Source organism: Phaseolus vulgaris, chromosome 9, assembly GCF_000499845.2.
Source record: "Phaseolus vulgaris cultivar G19833 chromosome 9, P. vulgaris v2.0, whole genome shotgun sequence".
Lineage (NCBI taxonomy): Eukaryota > Viridiplantae > Streptophyta > Magnoliopsida > Fabales > Fabaceae > Phaseolus > Phaseolus vulgaris.
In genome coordinates this window covers 32,214,076-32,237,316 of record NC_023751.2, presented here as the reverse complement: position 1 = coordinate 32,237,316, position 23,241 = coordinate 32,214,076, and the positions used below count along the sequence as shown (strand labels likewise).

Genomic DNA, 23,241 nt, shown 5'->3' with positions numbered 1-23,241 from the left:
GTCTTTGGTCATCTTATTGTCTACTTGGATTGTATCATTATAGGCGACCGATTGCCTAAAAAGCTATAGTCTATATGCTCTATTTTCAAAATAGACGACGATTATAATTAAAATAATAGTGTATATGTTGATTTTATTTTAAAAAATTACCACCACATTTTTGTTGATGACACTCTCACTCAAATCGATGTCTATGCATGTTGTAAAACCCTTTTTTGCAGTAGTGATTTAACTGTCACATTATTAATCCATTAACTAAGTGTCTCAAATAGGTCATCTAATTGTTCGTGTAAATATATGTCATAAAACCATATATGGTTGTTCAAAATATAAATATATTTTAACTAATTTCATTATATCTTTTACTAGTAAAAAACATTTATACTATAGTGCTTATACCTGTAACAACAAATGTGGAAATGGTCAAAAATAATTTTTTTAATTCTTGTTCAAACGTTGCTCCAGTATGTTCATGTATATAGTACAATCATCAGAGTTTAAAAGACAAACAACACATGCAAGGGTAAATTATTGAAAAAAAAATCAACATAAGAAAAGTATATAAAAGAAGATATTTTAATCAACATGTTACAACCATTCAATCTTTATAAAATATAAACATACATCAACAATATAAACCACACATAGATCTATACAAGGATATTTAACAAGTAAAATATTGACTGATGCTTTCCGAAAGACTCATATTAAGTATCCTACCAGAGACTAACATTTGATTCAATCTAAGACTTGGATTTACAAGCAAACCCAAGAATCATGGATAAGAGTATGTTCATTGCAATGTAGGTTCACACAATACATCACAGTGTGTAAGAACTTTCCCTCCTCAACTTCTCACCACTTGATATCTTAGTCTATATGACTTAGTTCATCAATAAAGCAATGGGATATTTGTTACCACATAGGTATTCTTGCTTAATACACAAATCAAACAATAGTTCACATAACATCCTAGATATGTGCACAAATTTATGCAAATCCCATCAATCTCAATAAGCATCGTCATAAAATATAACTTATTTAAAGAAAAACACAAAATTAATTAAATATAGAACTTAATATTCATTTCAAAAATAAAATAAAAATTCATGTACAATTAATCCATAGTAGAGACAAGAAGAAAAGAAAAGAAAAGAAAAGAAAAATTGTTTTTAACTTGAGTGAGAATGGTCTCGCTTGAGCTAAAATTTGGTAGAAATGGCTGATTTTCAATGTTGTTTTTCATTTGAGCAAAAACTTCCACATTTGAATGAAAACAGAGTTGAGAGCAAGGTTGAGTAGTAAGATATTTTTGCTTGCTTGAGCAAGAATTTACTCGCTTGAGCGAAAATATAAAAAAATCAACCTCATGTAAAAAACAAACCTATTTATAAAGTTTTGCCCAAAACCATTTAACAACTCAAATGGAATAAGCTAACACAAAAATGATAACACATAACAAATTTCATTTATTCAAACTACACAAATATCATTTCAAACTCAAACATTTAAAATATGTTCAACAACACATAACCTGCATAAAACTCAAAATAGTGTGACATCTCACTTTCACATTCAGATCATCTATCCTAAGGTTCTATCAAAATATAAATAGTTTTCTTTACCTAAAATTCCTTATTCCAAGGAAAATTTACCTCAAACAAAAAAATCCGTAAACCTAGAATAAGATATCCAAACATCACCAAATTTCAATATGAACTTAACCAAGTTAAGATGATCATTTTTTTTCAACCGACTCTTTGATGAGAATCATAAGAAAATGAGAAAAATAAAAAATCTTTAGAATAAATAAAAACTTATTCTATTTAAAAATTTGATAAAAAAGAAATAATCTTTAACTCTTCAACTATTGCAAGGTAACTAATAAAAAGACACATAAAAGAAATGAGAGAAAAAAAAGAGAAAAAGAAAAAAGAAAAAAAAAATGAAAAGAGAGAGAGAGAGAGAGAAAATGTGGTTATCTTATTATATTGAGAATTGAGAAAAAGAACATTTGAAAAAAAATTAATTATTTCTCTACAAAATTTATAAAGAATGATAGCTTTCTTTCTATTACAAAAACTCTTCCAAATATGCACCTCCTACGGAAACCTACGAACCTTTTGTATTTTTATTATACCAAAATAGTATAATTTTAAAAATATAAAAGACAAATAATTTTATGCGGTTCTTTCTTTTTTTGAGTTAAGGAGTTACGGGTTATTTTTCAGTAATAAGATTTTACGATTATATAAAATAAATAAAAAAAAGTTATTTTAATTAATTTTAAAAATTAAACCAACCAAAACTTTAACGTCGACAGCAGGGTTCGAACCTGCGCGGGCGTAGCCCAACAGATTTCAAGTCTGTCTCCTTAACCACTCGGACATATCGACCTATATACAATTATTACTAAATTAAATAATTAAATTAATGAACCATGTTTTTAAATTAGAGTGACTAAATTCTTTATTCTTTAATTAAAAAAAACTTTATATTATTAATAAATTATAATTAAATTCGTAAACTTATTATTCCCTGAGGTTTCATACAATGGCACAGTATAAATACAGTATCATTAAAAACTATTGAGATAGTAACGGGATTTTACAAAAGAGGAAATTATATTTATATATACAATTTTAAAATTTTATTATTTGAAATTAAGAATAAAATATTTTTTTCAAAGCAAAATAAAATAATTTTCTATGGAATTAATGTTATGTAAAATTGCTTTATATAGTAATGATATTATAGACTAAATTATTGGTTTTGGATATTTTTTTTTCACAAATAAAATATTATATAAATTACTTTAATTCTATAAATATGATATACATATGTTAGAAATTATAAAAAAATTGACCTAACTCTTAAGTAATACCCCGTGTTTGAGTTTTTTTTATTGAGTTCTTTGAGAAAAAAACTATGATTCATAATATTTATGAATATTTTATATTCCATTGGAACCAAGTTTAGAACAAGATTCAATGTTTTCAAGTTATCTAAAAAGGTAAAAAAAATATTTTAGGTTATTCACTCAAAGAAGATAATTATATTCTTAGAAGTTAAATGCATTTTTTTATCCACTCCTATCATACTTTTTCTTTTTTAAATAAAAGCTTTTACTTTATGCATTACTATGCGACTTGACATCTCTGATATGCTGACACCTCAAGTAATAATAATCATTTGTCATCGCATAAAAAAAATATTATTAAAAAAAATACAAAAATATGGGAGGACTAGACCAAGACCCATATATTAACAAAAACGATACATAAGTAGATTATACTTATTCATAAAGAATTATAAGAACAGATTAGATGGTAGCCTATTATACCAATTAAAAGATTCTTTATGAATAAATTCAAAATCATAGATCCAAAATTAGTCAATTTATCAGCATATGCATTCCCGTCACGAAAAATATGAATAACTCTAAACTTGATTCTCTCACAGTAATTAAGACAAATTATCGTACTTTTCTTTTGATTTCTATTTTTTTTACTTTTTTTGTCTCTAATGAAATTTTTATTTTATTTTATTTCCATAAATCGCTATCTAAAATACTGTATTTATTCTTTTCTAAATACAACCTAAATTGCTTTCGAGCTAAACTTGGTATCAAATTAATTTTGATCAAATGCTTTTGATATACCATGTTTGGATAATTCTATTTTAGAGATAAGTTAATAGTAAAAGTTAGTATGAGATTCTTTATTCATTAGAAGAAGAAGAAATTATTTGAAAATAGTTGTAACACAAGATGAGACGAAAGAAGCACAGTAAAAGAATAAAAAGAAAGAAGCAGCTTCATTGCATTTGTAAAGAACAGTTAATAACATCAATGTCATCGAAAAGAAAGAAAATTGATGAGATGATGAATAGGTCAAATGCTACCCCACTTCAACACACACTTGTACTACCATCAAATTGATGCAATCAACCCATTTCATATCACAACCACCTTTCAAAATTAGGAATCAAAACTCTCAAAATCAACCTTTCCAACTTTCTCAAAACCATCCATGTTGTCAAATGTATAATAGTACATTGTTTCAAGATACTCACTACTTTTGCCCTTGTTCAATGCTTTCAAAATTAAATGTATGTGTGCATAACTTTATTTTAAAAAATTAAAAGATATGCTTGCTTAAAAGAAACAACTAAATCTTAAAAAATAACTTTAAATCTAACTCAATCTTATAAAATCGACGATTTATATTTATTATTTATATATTAATAAAATATCTTTATTTCTAATTAACACTACAAGAAAATCATAAAATAGAAACCAATTTTAAGATACAAAAAATAATTAGTTGTTATAATGACTGAATTAGAGACCGTGTTAGATACTAAAAAAATGTTAGTTTCTAAATTAGTTTATATTATTGTTAAATGATTTTTAAATTAGTATCTAATTAGCAACCAATGTTTTTCTACCAAATTTAGAAACTAAATAATTGGTAGTTAAAAATTTGGTAACTAATTAGATACTAATTTATAAACCATTTAACAATAATAGAAACTAATTTAGAAACTAATTTTTTAGTTTCTAAAATAGTCTCTAATTTAGTTACTATAGCAACTAATTATTATTTTTTCTGGTTTCTATTCGTGTTTTTCTTCTAGTGTAATGTGAAATATTAAAAAAATTTGAAATTATCATAAATGAAATGAATTGGTGAAAGTTTTCTAGAATAGTTTATTTAAATTTTTGTTTTTAATTTATGAAAAAAAGTTAAATTTTGTTATATAGTTTATTTGAAAAAATAATAGAATGATGAGAAGTATAGTTTGATGAATGACTTAGATTGTTTTGTTCATTGTATTATAGGTTTTGAGTAGTATATACCGACAGAAATTTCTTTTTCCTATGGTGGATGGTTGTGAATGATGGAAAGAGTAATACTATATAATATTGTCCTCTTTTTTTTTCCCTTAAGTGGTGCTATGAAACTAGACATCATAATAGTCCTTATCAAATAAAATAATTGGCTAACCGTTAAATCACACTCTCCTACCATAAATTTGGCTGCTAAATTACACTCTCCTACCACTCTACAAATACCAAATAAATACGTCTAAGATACGGAATAGGGACCCTAATGGTACACTCTAGCTCTCACTATACCTATTTTTTTTTATCTACATATAAAAACATACAATTTTTTGTTTTCAATATATCATAATTATAAAATTTATGTCACATCCTTAAATTTCTTTCTTTGAATACAAATTAGAGATAATATTATTACGAATTTAGTATAAAATAATACATATCTTCTTCTTCTTTTTTAATGTCAAATAATAAAACAATTTATAATTATATAAATTTTAAAATAAAGTACAAAATGAATTAGAGGTATTTTACTAGTTTAAAATGAATCATGGTCTTATATTATTTCCTTATTTTGAACTTTTTATTTTTCTTGTTAGCCAATGGTACGTGACCCTTTTTCTTATATGTGATTTTGTTTGTTTGTTGTAGTTCTCACTAAAAGATTCCAAGAATGATGACAATAAATGTGAAAAATCATTTCTAATTGACTAACTAAGAATGACAATGAAATGAGGTTAGGTGATTTTGCATTTCACATGCATTGAATTGACCGAACACTACTAGAAAATCATCAAATAAAAATCAATCTTAGAGATAAAAAAATATTATTGATAAATAGTTTCTAAATTAGTATCTAATTAGCTACCATAGTTTTAGCTACTAATTATTTAGATTCTACAAAGGTTCGACCACAAGAGTGTGACTTCGTCTACATAGTTGTGGGAGGTGTGACAATGTAGAAAATTACATCAAAGAATCAATCGCAAGGGTGCGAACATCAACATGGTCATGGGAGGTGCGATCATATAAAAAATTGCATGAGATATTCGACCATGAGGGTGTAGCTACTTCCACATGGTTGTGGGAGTGCACTCATATTGAAAATTACATATAGAATCAACTAGAGGAGTGTAGCTAAAGCCACATGATTGTGGGAGGTGCTCTAATGTAGAAAGAGTGTGATTGCTTCCACATGATTGTGTGAGTGTGCTTATGTAGAAAGTTGGATGAGAGAATCGACCACAAAATTGTGACTACATTAACATGTGTGGGAGCTGTTATAAGTAGAAAATTACACTAAATGTTTGACCTAGGACTTGATGACCTCCACAAATAAGTAGGAGATGTCCTTATCTAAAAAGTTCTACGAGAAATCTGATCAAATATCTATAGTTGAGTCCACATAGTTGTGGATGACGTACCCATACAAAAAGTTGTACTACAGTTTAATTATTTAGTTGTGTCGTTGTCCAATTAGATTGAGATACACACTCATTAAATTATTTTTACTAGAGATTCAACCACAAATGCGTAATTATGTCCACATGAATGTAAGAGATACATTCATATAAAAAAAAATTGTACCAAAGATTCGATTATAGGATTGTGACTTACCATGTGGTATAAACACTACTCATACAAAAATAAAAAGTTTAATATTGAATGCTTCTTCATAAAAGATTTAAAAAAGAGAGAATACTTTTTTATTGATCCGGCCAAAAAATATTTTACCGATATTTTGTAGTGGAAAATAAATATGTACACCCATGAGAAATGAGCTCTAAAAAAGTTATCCTAATACCAAATGGAGAATAATATTAATAATATAAAGAACAAGTATGAATTCACAGTAAATGTGACTTTTATGATAGTGCCATTCTTATATAAACTTTTAGGTAAAAAATATAAGATAATAATAATAATGATATTTAAAATATTAATAAATTTATTTTTCTATTATATGTAATGGTTTGTTGATAAGATATTACAACATATTTGAAGATAAACAATCTATTAATAGATTTGGTTATTCCATATCCATGTACCTAAAAATAAGTAAGTACATATCTTCTTGATTTTTTTTATCTATAAAAACTAAATTATCTTTATTTAGAGAGTTAAGATAAAAATATTTAAAGAATATTATCCAATAATCAACTTGTATAGGTTTAAAAATAATTAATTACTTTGTATCTATATTTATTGGTAACTTAAAGTGACTTGAATACGAACCCGACATCCAAAAATATTTATGATTATTTCACAAAAGTTAGAAGGTTTTAATTTCTAAAAGAACTTTTCTCTCCATTGATAACAAAATAGGGTTATTTGTTTACCTCACTTTAACAATTCTAAGAAGGTTACCCAGTTTACACGGAAAATTTGTTAGATTGTTTTTCAATTATAAATAAAAAATAAAAATAAAATAAAAAAGTTCTTAAACGAATGAAGGGAGATAACTAAAAGAAACAACGATTTTGTTTCTCCGTTATTTAAACGAGTGAACAATATAAATGAAAATATTATAAAAACATTTATAACACTTGAAACTTACATTTAACTAAAAAAGCTAAACTTTTTTCGTATATTACTTTTAATATATTTTATTTATTTTTAAAATTTATTTAATTAAAAAAGAAAAAGAAAGACGTTGACACCACGATGAAACATTAATCAATTATTTGTGTGAATTGGAGTATTAAGTTAATTTTATCAAAATAATAAGTAAATATGAATCAATTTATAAAGATTCAATTTTTATAAAAAAATAAAATAAAATCTTCCATCAAATTTAAACTAATTTTTTTTAAAAAAAAAAAATTCGATTAACTCAAATTCCAAGAATATAAATGTGCAAGTAATTGTGTGCAACTTTTGGTACTATCCATATATACTATTCCTCCTCCTCCTTTAACAAAAGCTAAGTATACTTTTTAATAATTGTTTAATATAAATGCATGGCTATTTTTTTAAAATTTCATATGCTTTAATATTCTTCTATTAACTTATTCACTTTAAATTTAATAATGGTTTAATATTAATGCATGATTATTTTTTAAAATTTCATATGCTTTAATATTCTTCTTTTAGCTTTCTCTATACCTTATTTACTTTAAATTGGTAAATTGGTCCCACTATTTATTGGCACGTCAATTGATCCCACCATTTATCGACATATAACCGATTTATTATTATGCCATAAGATATAATTCATCGATCCTCTCTAATACATAATCTATTAAAAGTTCTTCATTCTCCCACAATTGCTCTCATCCATGTGAATTATAACTGTACTGTCTAGGCCGAAAGGTCAACCGAAAGGTTGTACCGAAAGTCTCGACCGAAAGGTTGTACCGAAAGTCTCAACCGAAAGGTTAAATATAAAAAGTAAATAAGTAAAATTAAATTAGCGATTATAGCAAAGCCCATAAGATGGGCCCAAATAGACATGTGTGTGTTTTCAAAATGTTAGGTGCAAAAAGAAAAGACCCAAGTAACTCTTAAGCCCAATAAGAGATCCTTATAAATAGAGGTTCAACTCAAGAGGTAAGTAAGATTCAATTTATCTGATGAACATAAAACTATATCTGACTTTGGCATCGGAGCGCCTTGCAGGTACACACACCCACCTGTGAGGAGAAGAAGCCGAGAGCACTTAGCTGAAGGAGAAGCCGAGAGCACTTAGCTGAAGGAGAAGCCGAGAGCACTTAGCTGAAGGAGAAGCCGAGAGCACTTAGCTGAAGGAGAAGCCGAGAGCACTTAGCTGAAGGAGAAGCCGAGAGCATCTAGTTGAAAGAGAAGCCGAGAGCATCTACCTTGAGGAGAAGCCTAGAGCACCCAATGTGAGGAGAAGACCAGAGTATCCAGCCCAAGAAGAGACCGAGAGAGTCCATCCCAAAGTTCGGAAGATTTGTATAAGAGTTAATCTTGTCAACCTGATTCTAGTGTTCTTGGTCCTTGTTGTAATAACATTTTGGCACCCACCGTGGGGCCGAGAAGTAGCTGAAAAAGGTTGAAGACAAGATGAATCAAAGAGAAGAACAAGGTGGAGAGCAATCTGGGGAGCAAAGAGATAATCAAAATTCCATGTCAATGGCTGTGCTCATGCAGTTACAAAGAGAGTTCGAAACACTAAAGAAAAGAAATGAAGAAAAGTTAAGTATGTTAAGGGCAGAGAATGCGTACATGAAAAGGAAGTTGAATGAAGAGACGATTTTAAACACATCATTTGAAACTGTTCAACCAAGAACACATATCCACCAAAGGGTACATAATGAGAAAAGATTTGAAGGGAAGGGCTCTGAGTTGGTTTACTCAGTTGCCACCGTTATCCATTGATTGTTTCAACACTTTAGTAAAAAAGTTTGGAGCTCATTTTGCTACAAGCCGACCACATCATTTGACATCAATTGCCTTAGTGAATATAAGGCAAGAAAAGGGAGAATCCATAAGAACATTTATGGAGCGCTTTGGAAAGGTAGCACTAAGTATCCGCAATCTCAGTCCGAAAGTCACAATGCATCATATGATTACAACACTGAAACTGGGACCATTTGCCGACAGTCTTTGCAAAAAACTGGCAACCAATCTTGATGAGTTAAGACAAAATGCATCAAAGTTTATGCAGATGGAAGAGTTGAGAGAATTTCGAGGGCGGATGGAAATGATAAGAAGATAAGTGAAAAAGAAGGATGACATTCGTTTAGAAAAGGAAGAGAATAATTTCGTAGCCAAAAGTTTCAGCAATATACACCGTTGAGTAGTAATGGAGCAAGAATCTTACAATAAGCAATGGCAGTAAAGATAATCCCACCACCAAAGAAGGAAAGAACTTCAAAAAGAGCATATCAGCGTAAACATTGCCAATACCACAAGAATCATGGTCGTCATACAGAAGAAATGTGTAGCTTTGAAAGATAGAATTGAAGAATTGATTCAAGTTGGGCAGTTGAAACGCTTTGTTACAGATGGAGGGATAAGGAGCAGACAAAGTCCAAGGCAGTTAAACACTCATCATTGTATGTAAAACCTTTCGGCCAAGGATGATTTTTCATGTATAAAGAAAGTCTTATTCAAGATTGAAACACTTGATGAAGAAGTTATTCATATGAAGAGTCAAACTGTTAAATCCATCAATGCTTCGCATTCTTCAAACCTCTCGGTCCTGGATGCTTTCACTTCAAGTGAAATCCCTCCCGAGAGTGTATTTCGTTCTTCAAACCTCTCGGTCCTGAATGCTTTCACTTCAAGTGAAATCCCTCCCGAGAGTGTATCTCGTTCTTCAAACCTCTCGGTCTAGGATGTTTTCACTCCAGGTGAAATCCCTCCCGAGAGTGTATATCGTTCTTCAAACCTCTCGGTCCCGGATGCTTTCACTTCAAGTGAAATCCCTCCCGAGAGTGTATCTCGTACTTCAAACCTCTCGGTCCAGGATGTTTTCACTCCAGGTGAAATCCCTCCCGAGAGTGTATATCGTTCTTCAAACCTCTCGATCCTGGATGCTTTCACTTCAAGTGAAATCCCTCCCGAGAGTGTATCTCGTACTTCAAACCTCTCGGTCCAGGATGTTTTCACTCCAGGTGAAATCCCTCCCGAGAGTGTATCTCGTTCTTCAAACCTCTCGGTCCTGGATGCTTTCACTTCAAGTGAAATCCCTCCCGAGAGTGTATCTCGTTCTTCAAACCTCTCGGTCCTGGATGCTTTCACTTCAAGTGAAATCCCTCCCGAGAGTGTATCTCGTACTTCAAACCTCTCGGTCCAGGATGTTTTCACTCCAGGTGAAATCCCTCCCGAGAGTGTATCTCGTTCTTCAAGCTTCTCAGATGAAGATGCTTTCACTCCAGGTGAAATCCCTCTCTCGAGTGTGTTTCATTCAAATCAAATCTCAATCAACAGAGTTCTTATTTAAGAAGTCGAAAAGTTATAGTCCGAAAGGTTGGCAAACAAACCGAGAGGTCTTATCAAAAAACCGAAAGGTTCTAATACAAAAACCGAGAGGTCTCATTTTTTACATGACAGAAAACAAAAACCGAGAGCTCTTATCAAAAAACCGAAAGGTTCCAATACAAAACAGAGGTATTATAAAAAACCGAAAGGTTCTAATACAAAAACCGAGAGGTATTATTTTTTGCATAGAAGAAAACAAAAACCGAGAGGTCTTATAAAAAAACCGAAAGGTTCCAATACAAAACCGAGGGGTCTCATTTTTTGCATGGCAGAAAACAAAAACCGATAGGTTTTATCAAAAACCGAAATGTCTCATTTTTTGCATGGCACAAAACAAAAACCGAGAGGTTTTATCAAAAAAACCGAAAGGTTCTAATGCAAAACCGAGAGGTCTCAAGACAAAACCGAGAAGTCTAAATAAACATTGGCGTATCAGTATCAAGTCCAAAAGTTCAAACCTATAAAAATAGTCAAAATTGGTCTCCAACTAGAAAAACCGAGAACTTTAATTAGGAAGTTCAGACAATTATTTTCGGTTCAAACTCAAAAATCGAAAGGTCCAGGTTGCAAAGTACTTAAATAATTTTATACTTGAAAACCGAAAGGATAAGATGAATTTATCATAGGTTGGAAAAATAAATCAGTTAAAACCGAATACTAAAATCCAAAAGGTGGAACCGGATAAATTGGTTATATTAGATCATCTAATTTTATCTTTTTTGCATACTTATGTTAAATAATATTATTCACTAGCAAGCGATTAAGTTTTGTGCTAAGTAAGTAAAATATTATATATGGTTTGATGCTATACATCCAAAATAACTTCTTCCGAATTTCATGTCAATAATAAGTAAATAATAGCTTATGATCGAAAGATAACATTTAAATCATTTAAGTCAGATGACCGAAAGGTTAGGTTGGCACCAAGAAGTTAAGACCGAGAAGTCTATGATAGCATTTGCTCGTAATCGAAAAACAAAATTAATCAATCGGATCACATAACCGAAAGAACAAGATTGAGAAGTCTGATAATATTTATGGGTAACCGAAAAATAACATTAAATATTTCAAACAAATAACAAGTTGGTTAGGCCGAGAGGTCTAAAATGATATTTAATTAGTAACAAAAAATGACTTGAATTAAAAGAAAACAATAAACAATTATATTAAGTTCAAAAGGTGGTTTCACGACGAACCTAAAACTTTCCAAAGGAACTATTTCATGTAAATCTTTCGGCATAAACTGCTTTCACTTAAACTTTTTTCCAAAGAATATTATATGCAGTTCTCGTGGTCAAAGATGCTTTTTTAGTTGGGCAAAGTGCATCAAAAATTATCGAAAACTAATGCCGAATACTGATGATGCCGAAAGATGAGGTCAAACATGTTTGTTATATTAGATGAGTTAAACTAAGATATATCTTTTAAGCATAGTTAGCCAAATACTAAGCCGAATACTGAAACCGAAAAGGCGAGATGTATTTATTTTAGGTTGGAGAAATACTAAAACCGAAAGCTAGGATCCGACACGTTGGTTGTATTAGGTGATATATGGTGCGGTGAACGTGGACAATCACATCTTCACTTTATCTTTCATGCACATTTGTGATAAATAAAGATTATTCACTAGCAAATAATTGGGATACGTGCAAAGTAAATAGAATATTATATATAACTTGATGTTATACATCCAAAATAACCATCAAGTGGCTGGGACAAAACATGTTAAGAACCCTGGAACTTTACTTGGGAGTTCTTACAAAACAACAAACTAAAACAAGCTATTCGGCGCCGACATGCCTATCATCATCAGCGCCACCATCTTCATCTTCATCTTCATCTTCATCATAAGGAATTTCACTGATGGGCATCAGTTCGTCATTATAAAAATCTTTGCCCACGTTGAAATTTCCAGCATCCAATGGGATCTTTTAAAAATACTCGGCTTGCTGGAGAGGTTTTTCAAAACTCAACTTGTGTTGCTGAACAACATAACCCTTAGCTCGAGTAACCCTCGAATTCAACTAGTTTATCACAGATTCTAAACGAAGATTATTATCAGCTTCAGCTTTCTTCGCAGCAGAAAGATCAGCGAAGTTTCCTTTCAATCGTTGAATCTCATCGTCAAGAGATAACTTATGAGTCGTTAACTCAGTAACCTCATCCTTCAAAGACTCTTTCTCAGCTTCATAACAATCCTTAGCCTTAGACAACTCTTCAACTTGGGAAGTTAAGGATTTGATCTTCTCATTTGATTCAGTTGCTTCCTTTTTCAATTTTTCAAGTTCAAAAGAAGAAACAACATCCTTAGTCTCTTCTCTTATTGCTTTGCCAATTAGTAAAGTCCGACTAGCAAGCTCAATCACCGAATTTGTAAGAGAAGGAAAAGTAGCCTACGAGAACATGTCACGAGAAGAAGCATTGGGACTAGTATGCACAAAATCCGACATGTAAACGCCTTCAAACAATTGTTATCAATTTTCAACAAGTTATAGGCCGAAAGGAAATCCGAAAGGTAAACGCCTTCAAACAATTGTTATCAATTTTCAACAAGTTATAGGCCAAAAGGAAATCTGAAAGATAAACACATCTTCAAAAAAAAAAAAAAAAATTATGTTATTCAAGACTCTTGCTGGATTCAACCAACTCTTTATTCAACTTCAAGATATATAGCTTCTTCACTTGAACTCATATCATTACTAGCTTTATTCTTCACAACAGAAATGATGGCATATGAAACAATTGAATGAATATCCTCATTCATCTCAATAAATTTCCTGATAGCCTCGTTACTCATGTCCAAAAATTCTGTAAATTCATCAGAAATGGAAACAGAGCTTGAAGAAGACATTATACCTTTTGAGAGTATTCAGTTCAATCTTTCTGAATCAATAAAAACAAAAAACTCTTCCAAACGAAGCGTTACGATATCACAATTATAACTCGTCATGTCAATCGACATAATCAAGAAAAGTACACGAAACAAGGCAATACTTTGATACGAAAGGTATTAAATACAAAATTTGTCCTTTTCATTAGGCATAACGTCTTTTTCAAATCCTCATGCCTGGGGGGCTAGTGTACTGTCTAGGCCGAAAGGTCAACCGAAAGGTTGTACCGAAAGTCTCAACCGAAAGGTTAAATATAAAAAGTAAATAAGTAAAATTAAATTAGCGATTATAGCAAAGCCCATAAGATGGGCCTAAATATACATGTGTGTGTTTTCAAAATGTTAGGTGCAAAAAGAAAAGACCCAAGTAACTCTTAAGCCCAATAAGAGATCCTTATAAATAGAGGTTCAACTCAAGAGGTAAGTAAGATTCAATTTATCTGATGAACATAAAACTATATCTGACTTTGGCATCGGAGCGCCTTGCAGGTACACACACCCACCTGAGAGGAGAAGAAGCCGAGAGCACTTAGCTGAAGGAGAAGCCGAGAGCACTTAGCTGAAGGAGAAGCCGAGAGCATCTAGTTGAAAGAGAAGTCGAGAGCATCTACCTTGAGGAGAAGCCTAGAGCACCCAATGTGAGGAGAAGACCAGAGTATCCAGCCCAAGAAGAGACCGAGAGAGTCCAGCCCAAAGTTCGGAAGATTTGTATAAGAGTTAATCTTGTCAACCTAATTCTAGTGTTCTTGGTCCTTGTTGTAAGAACAATAGCTACGTCAATTCAAAATTTATGATATATTTTGGTCTAGAATTAAATAATTAATAAAAGTTCCTTTACCTCAAAGGAGTAATATAAAGTTAATAAACTTTACAATATTACACACAAATATTTTTACATAAAATCTTTTCCTAAAAAAAATAAAATAAGTATATACACAATTGTACTCAAACGAGTTGAAACCAATAGAATGATTGTCTTCCTTCATGGTTAGTCTACCTCTTCTTTCTTTTTTGTTGAAAAGATCTTTGTGCTCTCCTTTTACTCTCTTACTTCTCGTATTCGTGAACTCCAAGTTCGGATAATACCTGCAAAAGGACGCTCAAATAAGATTTTGGTATTCGACACTTGTGTTATTAGTACCGAATGATGACATATTTTATTCTCGAAATCTGTACCTATGTATATGATTATCATGTACCATTTATTATTGGGCCGAATTAGAGTTTTGAATCATGATTAAGAGTACATTACTTAATGTTTGACCACTGATTAGTCTTATTAATTTTCTGATTAGACATAACGAATTTGGTTGTGTCGATCGGTCCTGATTGGATGCTAGGCTTCCCGCTGTCGTACTGACCGACCAGTACGACAACTATTTTATATACTATAGTTTTTCAATAACAATTTCATATAATTATTTTTTTTATTATATATTTCTTTTTCTTTCTATTTCTCTCTTTCGTGTTTTATCACAAGTCTCAGTGACTTACACTCTTCTTCTTATCCTCTAATCAAAATAAACATACGTACATTTAAAGAGTATAAACTATACCATTATTTTTCTCATGATTTCATATTAAAACTTACAAATAGTTTTGATTTTATTGTTTTCCTCTCTTTCCATGGATTTTTCCTGGTTTTTTACAAACAAATTAAAAAAAAATCAGAAAAAATTAAAGTGTAACCTATTTTAAAATGAATTTGTATTATTTAGACACAATTTTACTTAAAAAAGGTCGTTAATTAAAATTATGTAAAGATAACACAATTTTAACTTAATATAGTAAAGTGGTTTCACGTTCACACAACTTATCTAACTTTGTAATTTTTTAAAAAACAACCCAATTTGTTAAAAGAAAAAAAAATTGCCCGAGATTAATAAGATTCAAACGTAAATCTTATAAAAGTACTTTTTCAATCCAGTAACAAAATTCCTTAACTTTGAAATTTCTCTCTATTGACACCCAACACTATTTTAGAATGTAATTCTTTAGTTTGAAAATTATTATTATGATTCTTAATTATCTTCATTCACAGTACATTATGATGTATTTATATTATAAAAAAAAATATCTTTCACTTATCATTATAAGAAAATCATGAAATAAAAATCAATTTTAGAAACCAAGAATAATTAGTTGCTATAAGAATTAAATTAAAGACTATTTTTTTCTAAATTAGTTTCTATTATTATTAAATAATTTTTAAATTGATATCTAATTTTAACTACCAATTATTTAGATTCTAAATTTGGTAGAAAAATCTTGATAACTAATTAGATATCAATTTAGAAACCATTTAATAATAATAGAAATTAATTTAGAAATCATATTTTTTTTTTAATTTTTAAAATAGTTTCTAATTTAGTCACTATAATAATTAATTATTTTTATTCTAAAATTGATTTTTATTTTATAATTTTGTTAATGTATTATAATCTTTCCAGTTTTGAAGATGTAATTTTTGAAATACGTATGCACACTCATAATATCACTTGTGCATTAATGGCAATTGGTGGAGATGAAAGGCGTGTTCTGTGAAAAGACTATTTATACAAAGCATGCATGCCTTTGTTTTTATTCCTTGTGGCATTTCTTCCCTGTCTTTATAGAATACAGACATTGGTGTTCTATCAATATATCCCCATGCTCTTTTAGAGTGTTTAGAATAACCAACGAATATACTATGTAATAACATAGCTAGTACCCACACAAACAGAAGAAATAAATACAACATACAAAAAATCTAATTAAAATATTGAAACCCTTTTAAATTCATTTGCTAATCTTTTCAAATTCAAAAAATAAACAGATATAATTATAAATTCTTTGAACTACAATGGTCTTTTTGGTATAGCATATGAAGTTCTAACACGTTCTTATTTTCAAGTTTTTTACGTATCACGGACACGGACACAGACACATAATGAATATGTAATGACATAGTATCGGATACATCTACATAGATCAGACACATTTATTGTTCTTGAATACGTCAAAGATGACATATTTCATATTCTTGACACGTCTTTCACACAAAATCTCACATGTTAATTACAAATATTTTCTATATGTTTAAGTCCAATTAGATAACTATTAAGCAAAGATAATTTTAAACAACAAAACTTTCTATAGAACTAGTTAATGAAGTTGTATATTTAAGACTCAAACTTAATGGTTAGGTTAAATAGTTTCACATCAGTTAACCCAGATGTTCAGCTTGCCTAATAGAGTTTTCTTTCTGAGCAATTGAGAGAAGAGCTTAGTGCCAGATTGGAATTGAGCATGCAGAATTTCCTGGGAAAAGTGAAACAGATTGTGAAGATAGAACAAGTAGGATGATTACAAAATGAAGAGAAACAAAACTTCTTCCAAATCTGAATACAATGAGGAAGGGAACAAACATGGTTTGCGGAAGAATTAATTAATGTTGCTGGAATTGACAGTTGCACCACATTGGTTACTTTGTGTTATATCACCTTTAACATTATTATTATACTTGCACGGGGTCACCTTAATTTGTAATCAATCTAATTGTAAGTATTGAAAAGTAATAAAGTGATCTAAAAAATTGACGTGCAAAATACCCATATATTATTATTATTATTATTGTTATGAAGTTATGAATGTGTTGTTGTATAGGCTGGAAAAACACACCTGATAGCTTCTTATGAATGGCATGCACTTCAGGACAGATTGACAAAAGCACTCTATCAGTGAACAGCAATATCTAATGGACCCAGGGCTAATTCCATTGATCCATGATTATCCAAAATCATGAGTTTTTAATTAGACTTGTTCCCACTTTACCTACCACACTAAACAGTAGAGTTAACTCACTTCACCTCTGAATCATGTTTTTGGACCACTACATAATAGAGTTAAACCATGTTTTGTGGTCCAATAAATTGGCTAACTCAACTCATATTAAAACAATTAACAAACTGGTCTTATTGCTAATCAGTACTTAACAGTGGAGAATGGGGATCCATGTTGTTTATTTTTAGCACCACAATTCTGTGTGACTATGTTCTTCCTTGTGGTTAGGTTATGTGAGCAAAATGAAATAAAATAGAGAAATGAAAAACCTAAGAATGATTAGGCCTCTGTGTTGGCGTATGATAGTGTCACCTGAATTGCATTGATTATGATCTCTAAATGGAAGTTTAAAGTAAGAGTAAGGCAGAAAAGGGTGTGATGAGAAATGAATTTAGGGCATGCAGTGTAGCCTTGTGAGGTACCAATCATCCTTTCCCTCACCTGCCCCGTTGGCAACTTTATCTTGAGCCATACAGGTAAATCCATGGTTCTGACACTTTCATCAAATTCCCTCAAATGAAAGCAAAGTATTAGAGAGTGACAGTATCCGAAGATGTACATACATACACACAGTAGATTCCATAAATGAATTTTATCTTCTTATTCTTTTGCCTGAATCTTGAAATGTGGCTCTACAAACCCACATTGCATGAGGACAAGCAAAAGGGTGGACAGTGGCATAGAACAAAACCACTTGCCCCCACCCAAAAAAGAAAAATAAAAGCATAATGAAAAGGAGGAGGGAAAATCAAACATAGCCAGCACCAGCATGATGATGTCTGTGGGGACTTCCAATTCCAGCCTATGCATCTTTCCAGGTAATCAAACCAACTCTAGCCCTATTCCACATTATTCCACTATGCATTTCCCATCACTTATCACTAATCATTCACACAAACCAAAAATTTATCATTCATCAAACAACACCACAATAATGCCAACCCCAAACTATTAAACAACCATCCTTTCTTAACCATTACTTAACCCATTAAGGACACTTTTTTTTATCTTCATTTATATCTAATTCTCAAATCAAATATACTTACCAATCAACTTTCTTTTGCTATACCCAATAGTCTTATACCACTTAGAAGTTAAGGTAAACACACTTTAAATATACATTTCTCCTTTTTGAGCAATTTACAAACAATGGTTTATGTAGTTTCAATACACTAAATAAAGAAAAGTAAATATTTGTAGAACAAAAAGATGTATAGAGTGAATGTTTGTGTCCGAACCAGATCTTTTGAAATGGAAGTTGAAACAATCTTGTAAGATTTAATTGTGATTAGAGGAACGCAATCAATGGCAGTAACTGTAGATGATGAAGTTGTTGATTATTAGAAAATAAGTAAAGCTGAAAGAAAAAGGGTAAAAGTCAATCAGTGGCTTTTTTCACAAAACTGTTTTTTTTTTTTATTATCTTTTGTTTTATGTTCCTCAACTCTATATATAAGCGCAACCCACACTTTGTTTCTTCTAGTCAAATATTCTGGTAAAACAACCTCGCCGGAAAATGGACGAGTCTTGGAGAATGCGAATGGGACTCACCACGGGGCTTCCTCGCCGCCGATCCATGGAGGACCGTTCCGCCTCCCGCACTCGCCGCTCCATCTTCTTCGCCGCCACCGCCGAGGCGGAAACCCTCGACCCTGACGACTTCGCCGACGTCTTCGGAGGCCCGCCGAGGAGCCTCCTCGCGCACAAGTTCTCCAGGTCCAATTCCTTCTACGAGGAGGTTTTCCGACCGCCGGAATTCTCTTCTCCGGCGAATGCGAAGGGCGGCCGGAGCTTGCCGGTGTTCCGGATTCCAGCGAAGAACGAGGCGTTTTACAGCGACATATTAGGGTCGGACGATGACCGGCGGTCGCGGGAGCGGTCGGGGCCGCAGTCGAAGGCGAAATCGAAGTCGAATTCGTCGTCGGCGCTGAGTTCCGAGGAGCTGAGCCCTCTCCGGCCGGCTATCGGTGATGACGTGGCATTATCTGCCTTTGCTTCTAAGCTCAGGTACTGAAATGAAATCCCAACCAACTAACTGTTTCGAGAGTGGGTCAGTTACGTTCTGAATTGACCATTTTGCCCTCTATGATTAGCTCTATTTGCGATTGGAGTTTGATTTTGGTTTTTCAGAAGAAAGTGTTCGATACCAGATGAAATTATCAGTGGTCTAGGAATCATCTTGGATCATTATTCATTTTTAAATGATATATAGTTAAATGTATTGATTTATTATTATAAATTGTATAATTGGAATTATAAAGATTTTGTAGTACTAGACTACAGGCTAATTTCTTCATTGTAACAAACTCTCTTTTATTGATTAAATTTCTCTCAGTAATATTGAAAGAGTTAAAAGGAGTGTAATATAGAAAATGTATTGCTAGGATTTTTCCTTCAGTAAATTTGGGACCTAAACTTTGAAATAAATATGACTTCAAAGATGTTGAACGTTTAGTAGACGAATTAACTTGTTTGAAAAGTATACTTCACTGACTTATGAAAGTGAGGTAGGTAGCCTATTTTTTTGTAGTGTTCACCTTTCCTTTGGGCCAAGTAGTTGTTTGTCCTTGGTTTTTGCTGTCTTCTCCAGCTAGAAAGATTTTTTTCCCACAATATGCAGGGTTTTTTTAGCAGAAGTGTATAGAAGATTTAATGCAAGTGTTTTAATTGCAGTTATGGCAACAGCTGTGGCATTCCTTAATATTGTGAAAAATTATGAACTAATGTGATTGACTCAGTTGCAATTGATCCTGAAAAGATTGATGTTGTAAACACAATTGCAGTCACAAACCATTTTTAGAAACATTGATTTAATGCCTTGTGAAACTATCGTAGCCTAGTTATGGGAACTCAGAGGTTTCTCAGTGATTGTTTCAGGCCAATCAATGTCCCATGCAGATGGAACTCAACCACTATGATGCCTGGGGAACACCCAATTAAACAAGGGGGGCCACTTTTTCCCTTCAATAATCAGTCATTTGAAATTCATTGTCAGGATAATGAGTACAAGGAGAGCTTCAAGAGTCCTCATTTGGGATTCTCACGAAGAGTCTCCTCACCAGAGACAATTAGTCTCGAATCCAATTCATACCAAAGCATGAAGGTATCCGCTGATGACTGGGAACTCAGTTCCCCGTTTTCTGCTGTCTCTGGGCTTTGTCAAGAACCTGAGGCAAAATCTTCAGGTCGTGATTATATCCTTCCAGAACTGGTTATAGAACAGGACGATGATGAAGTTATGAGCTCCTATGTCATAGAGGTAAACTCCAATTTCAGAGAGGAAAGTTGTGGAACAGCAGACATTGATGAAGCAATAGCATGGGCCAAGGAGAGGTTTCAATCACGAAATTCTGATGAAGAATCAAGCTTGAGAAATGAAAACAATGAACAAACCACAGCGGTGGAAGGTGATTGTCTTAACCAGACAAATAAATTTTATGCTTGCTTTCTTCAGCTTATCTTTAAAAGAATACTTTCATTATTTTTAGGAAAATTATCTCAGAAATAAACTAATTCAAATATGCTCGATATAATGCAGGAAGGTCTGATGCAGATGAATGCCATAGTGATGAAACGGGAAACGTTAAATCTTCGAAGGTAGTATGTTATATTGGATAAGCATTGCTTATGAGTAACTAAATAAACGTATGCATTATATTCCTGATACAAAGCTTGTAATGACACTACCTCAATTTTTAGATTTGTCCGTATTGCCTATAGTTTTAGATAGAAATGTTAAATTAGAAAAATATAAAAAAACTACGTTAAATATTGATGAAATCATTTCCATAAGATAATATCATTTCAGAAATTGATAAAAATACATGGTCATAGAAAGAAATCATAAATATTCGATCAAGTTGTATAATATATTTACAGGTTGTGATTAGAAATGAGTAAGAGTTTAATCAGACTGCAACTCCCTTCCTGTCAAAATTTACAAGTCTTCTTATGTTCTCAAGCAGCCGAAACTTCCAGCTTTGTAAAATACGTGACTCTGAATCATAGTAGGATTTTCCTTTAGTTCCATTTCATTTATCTTAGAACACAGATTTATATGGATTGTTCTGTTGTTTCTATCGAAGGGACAGGCAGAAACAGAGAAGTTGGACAGAGATATAAGATTGTGGTCATCTGGCAAGGAAACTGACATTCGGCTACTCCTGTCAACACTAGATGATGTAACGTTTTCTTTGTTGCTGATATATTAGTATTGACAATTTATTGAATCTTCTGTAGTTTTATACCCCTTTCTAAGCATGAAAACAACTGGAGAATTGACATTATTTTATGTTTTCAATAAAAGATATTATGGCCTGAGAGTGGCTGGTATGCTGTTCCTCTTCCGAACCTAATAGAAAGTTCACAAGTGAAGAAGGCCTACCAGAAAGCAAGATTATGCCTCCACCCTGACAAACTGCAGCAAAGAGGAGCAACACCCCTACAAAAGTATATAGCAGAGAAGGCTTTCTCCATTCTTCAGGTACGTGAAATATGTGTCATATATGCATAAAACCTATTACTTGTTGCATAGACAAAAAATTATAGGCTAAGGATCAACACAGAAATTAATTTCATATCTTCTTTGGAACAGGATGCATGGACTGCATTCATTTCTGAAGACGTTTCCTTCTAAACAGAAGGTGACTACAATTCCTGATAACTCAATTTTGGTTTAGAGCTCGTGGGCAAACATTTTGAATGACTGAAGTGATCATGTCCATGCAGCAAATACACAAGATGTACATGAAATTTGAAAGCAGCATGTCCGTTTGTACAAACTGTTGACTGGTGGATCATGGATCTACTGTTTTGTGTTTGTATCGTAAGTTGTTTGACGCTTTTGTAGGTATTATTTTGGAAGTAGTTAACAAGAAGTTATTTGGTTGGTTTCAGTACTTGATTTGTATATGATGACATGAAACCAATAAATTAGCCTTTTGTTATTCTTTTGGAACCTTATTCCATTCAGATCTCATCAACAAAACAACAGCCCATCTTCCTTTTCAGCTCTTTCTGCTGGATAAGCTTATCAGTTATCATCACATGCTCTTAGATTCCTTTAGCCCCTTTTCCTTCGCCAGATATTTCTTGGTGTGTCTACACATGGTCAAATTATAAAATTGAAATATTTCCGGAATTTCCATGTTTACACATATTGGCTACTCAGGAAAATATGAAACCTCTTACACCCACATCATGTACATGTAATATTTTCTGTTGTTGGTCTCTTGATTAAATTCCATTCTTGCAGAGTTTTTTTTCTGACCTTTTGACCTAGATGATAAAACTTCCACCATATGTGGTTTTTAGTTTGGAGTGTTCCAATTCAAATTTTGATTAGAGAAAAAATTTAGTTTCACAAAATGTTTGATTATCTTTAAAATATATTTATACATTAAAATTCCTGAACATAATTTTGTACAAAAAAGTGTTGGACTTAATTTTGCAAACTCAGTTACAAATGTAACTCAAATTTTCAAATTAATCCAAACGTGTCAGTTCCATTGATAAATATGAAATTACTTAACCTTTTCACTTTTGTTCCCAACATCATGAAATCAAGAAATAATCTCTTTTTAATTCTTTTGGAATCTTATTCCATTCAGATCTCGTCAACTGCAGCCCATTTACGTTTGAACTTAACAACCACTGTGGTGTATGCTTTCAACCAACTAAGTCCTCCTTTACAAGTGCAATATAGAGGTAGACCTAGGTCAGCAATGATGAAAAA

The 23,241-nt window shown here is 31.8% G+C and overlaps 2 protein-coding genes and 1 non-coding gene across 9 annotated transcripts; 2 read left to right on the top strand and 1 right to left on the bottom strand.

Moving 5' to 3' along the window:
* Positions 1-2,314: 2,314 nt before the first annotated feature.
* Positions 2,315-2,396, bottom strand: TRNAS-UGA (transfer RNA serine (anticodon UGA)). The gene has a single exon. It is a non-coding gene; the product is annotated as a tRNA-Ser (tRNA).
* Positions 2,397-9,122: 6,726 nt separating this feature from the next.
* On the top strand, positions 9,123-9,527 carry LOC137822400 (uncharacterized). Its single transcript, XM_068627286.1, has one exon. The coding sequence runs from the start codon at positions 9,123-9,125 to the stop codon at positions 9,525-9,527; it is 405 nt and encodes a 134-aa protein (XP_068483387.1).
* Positions 9,528-18,310: 8,783 nt separating this feature from the next.
* On the top strand, positions 18,311-22,516 carry LOC137822747 (uncharacterized). Of its 7 annotated transcripts, XM_068627737.1 has the most exons (8): positions 18,311-18,325; positions 18,991-19,514; positions 20,385-20,914; positions 21,046-21,104; positions 21,599-21,688; positions 21,814-21,990; positions 22,102-22,150; positions 22,236-22,464. In XM_068627737.1, exons 2-7 carry the CDS (start codon positions 19,024-19,026, stop codon positions 22,141-22,143), a joined length of 1,389 nt encoding a protein of 462 aa, XP_068483838.1. In that variant the 5' UTR covers positions 18,311-18,325; positions 18,991-19,023; the 3' UTR covers positions 22,144-22,150; positions 22,236-22,464. The 7 variants fall into 7 exon arrangements, with proteins under 7 accessions (XP_068483838.1, XP_068483836.1, XP_068483833.1 ...); XM_068627735.1 differs by lacking the exon at positions 18,311-18,325 and having other exon boundaries at positions 21,593-21,688; XM_068627732.1 differs by lacking the exon at positions 18,311-18,325 and having other exon boundaries at positions 20,373-20,914; positions 21,593-21,688.
* The last annotated feature ends 725 nt before the right edge of the window (positions 22,517-23,241 follow it).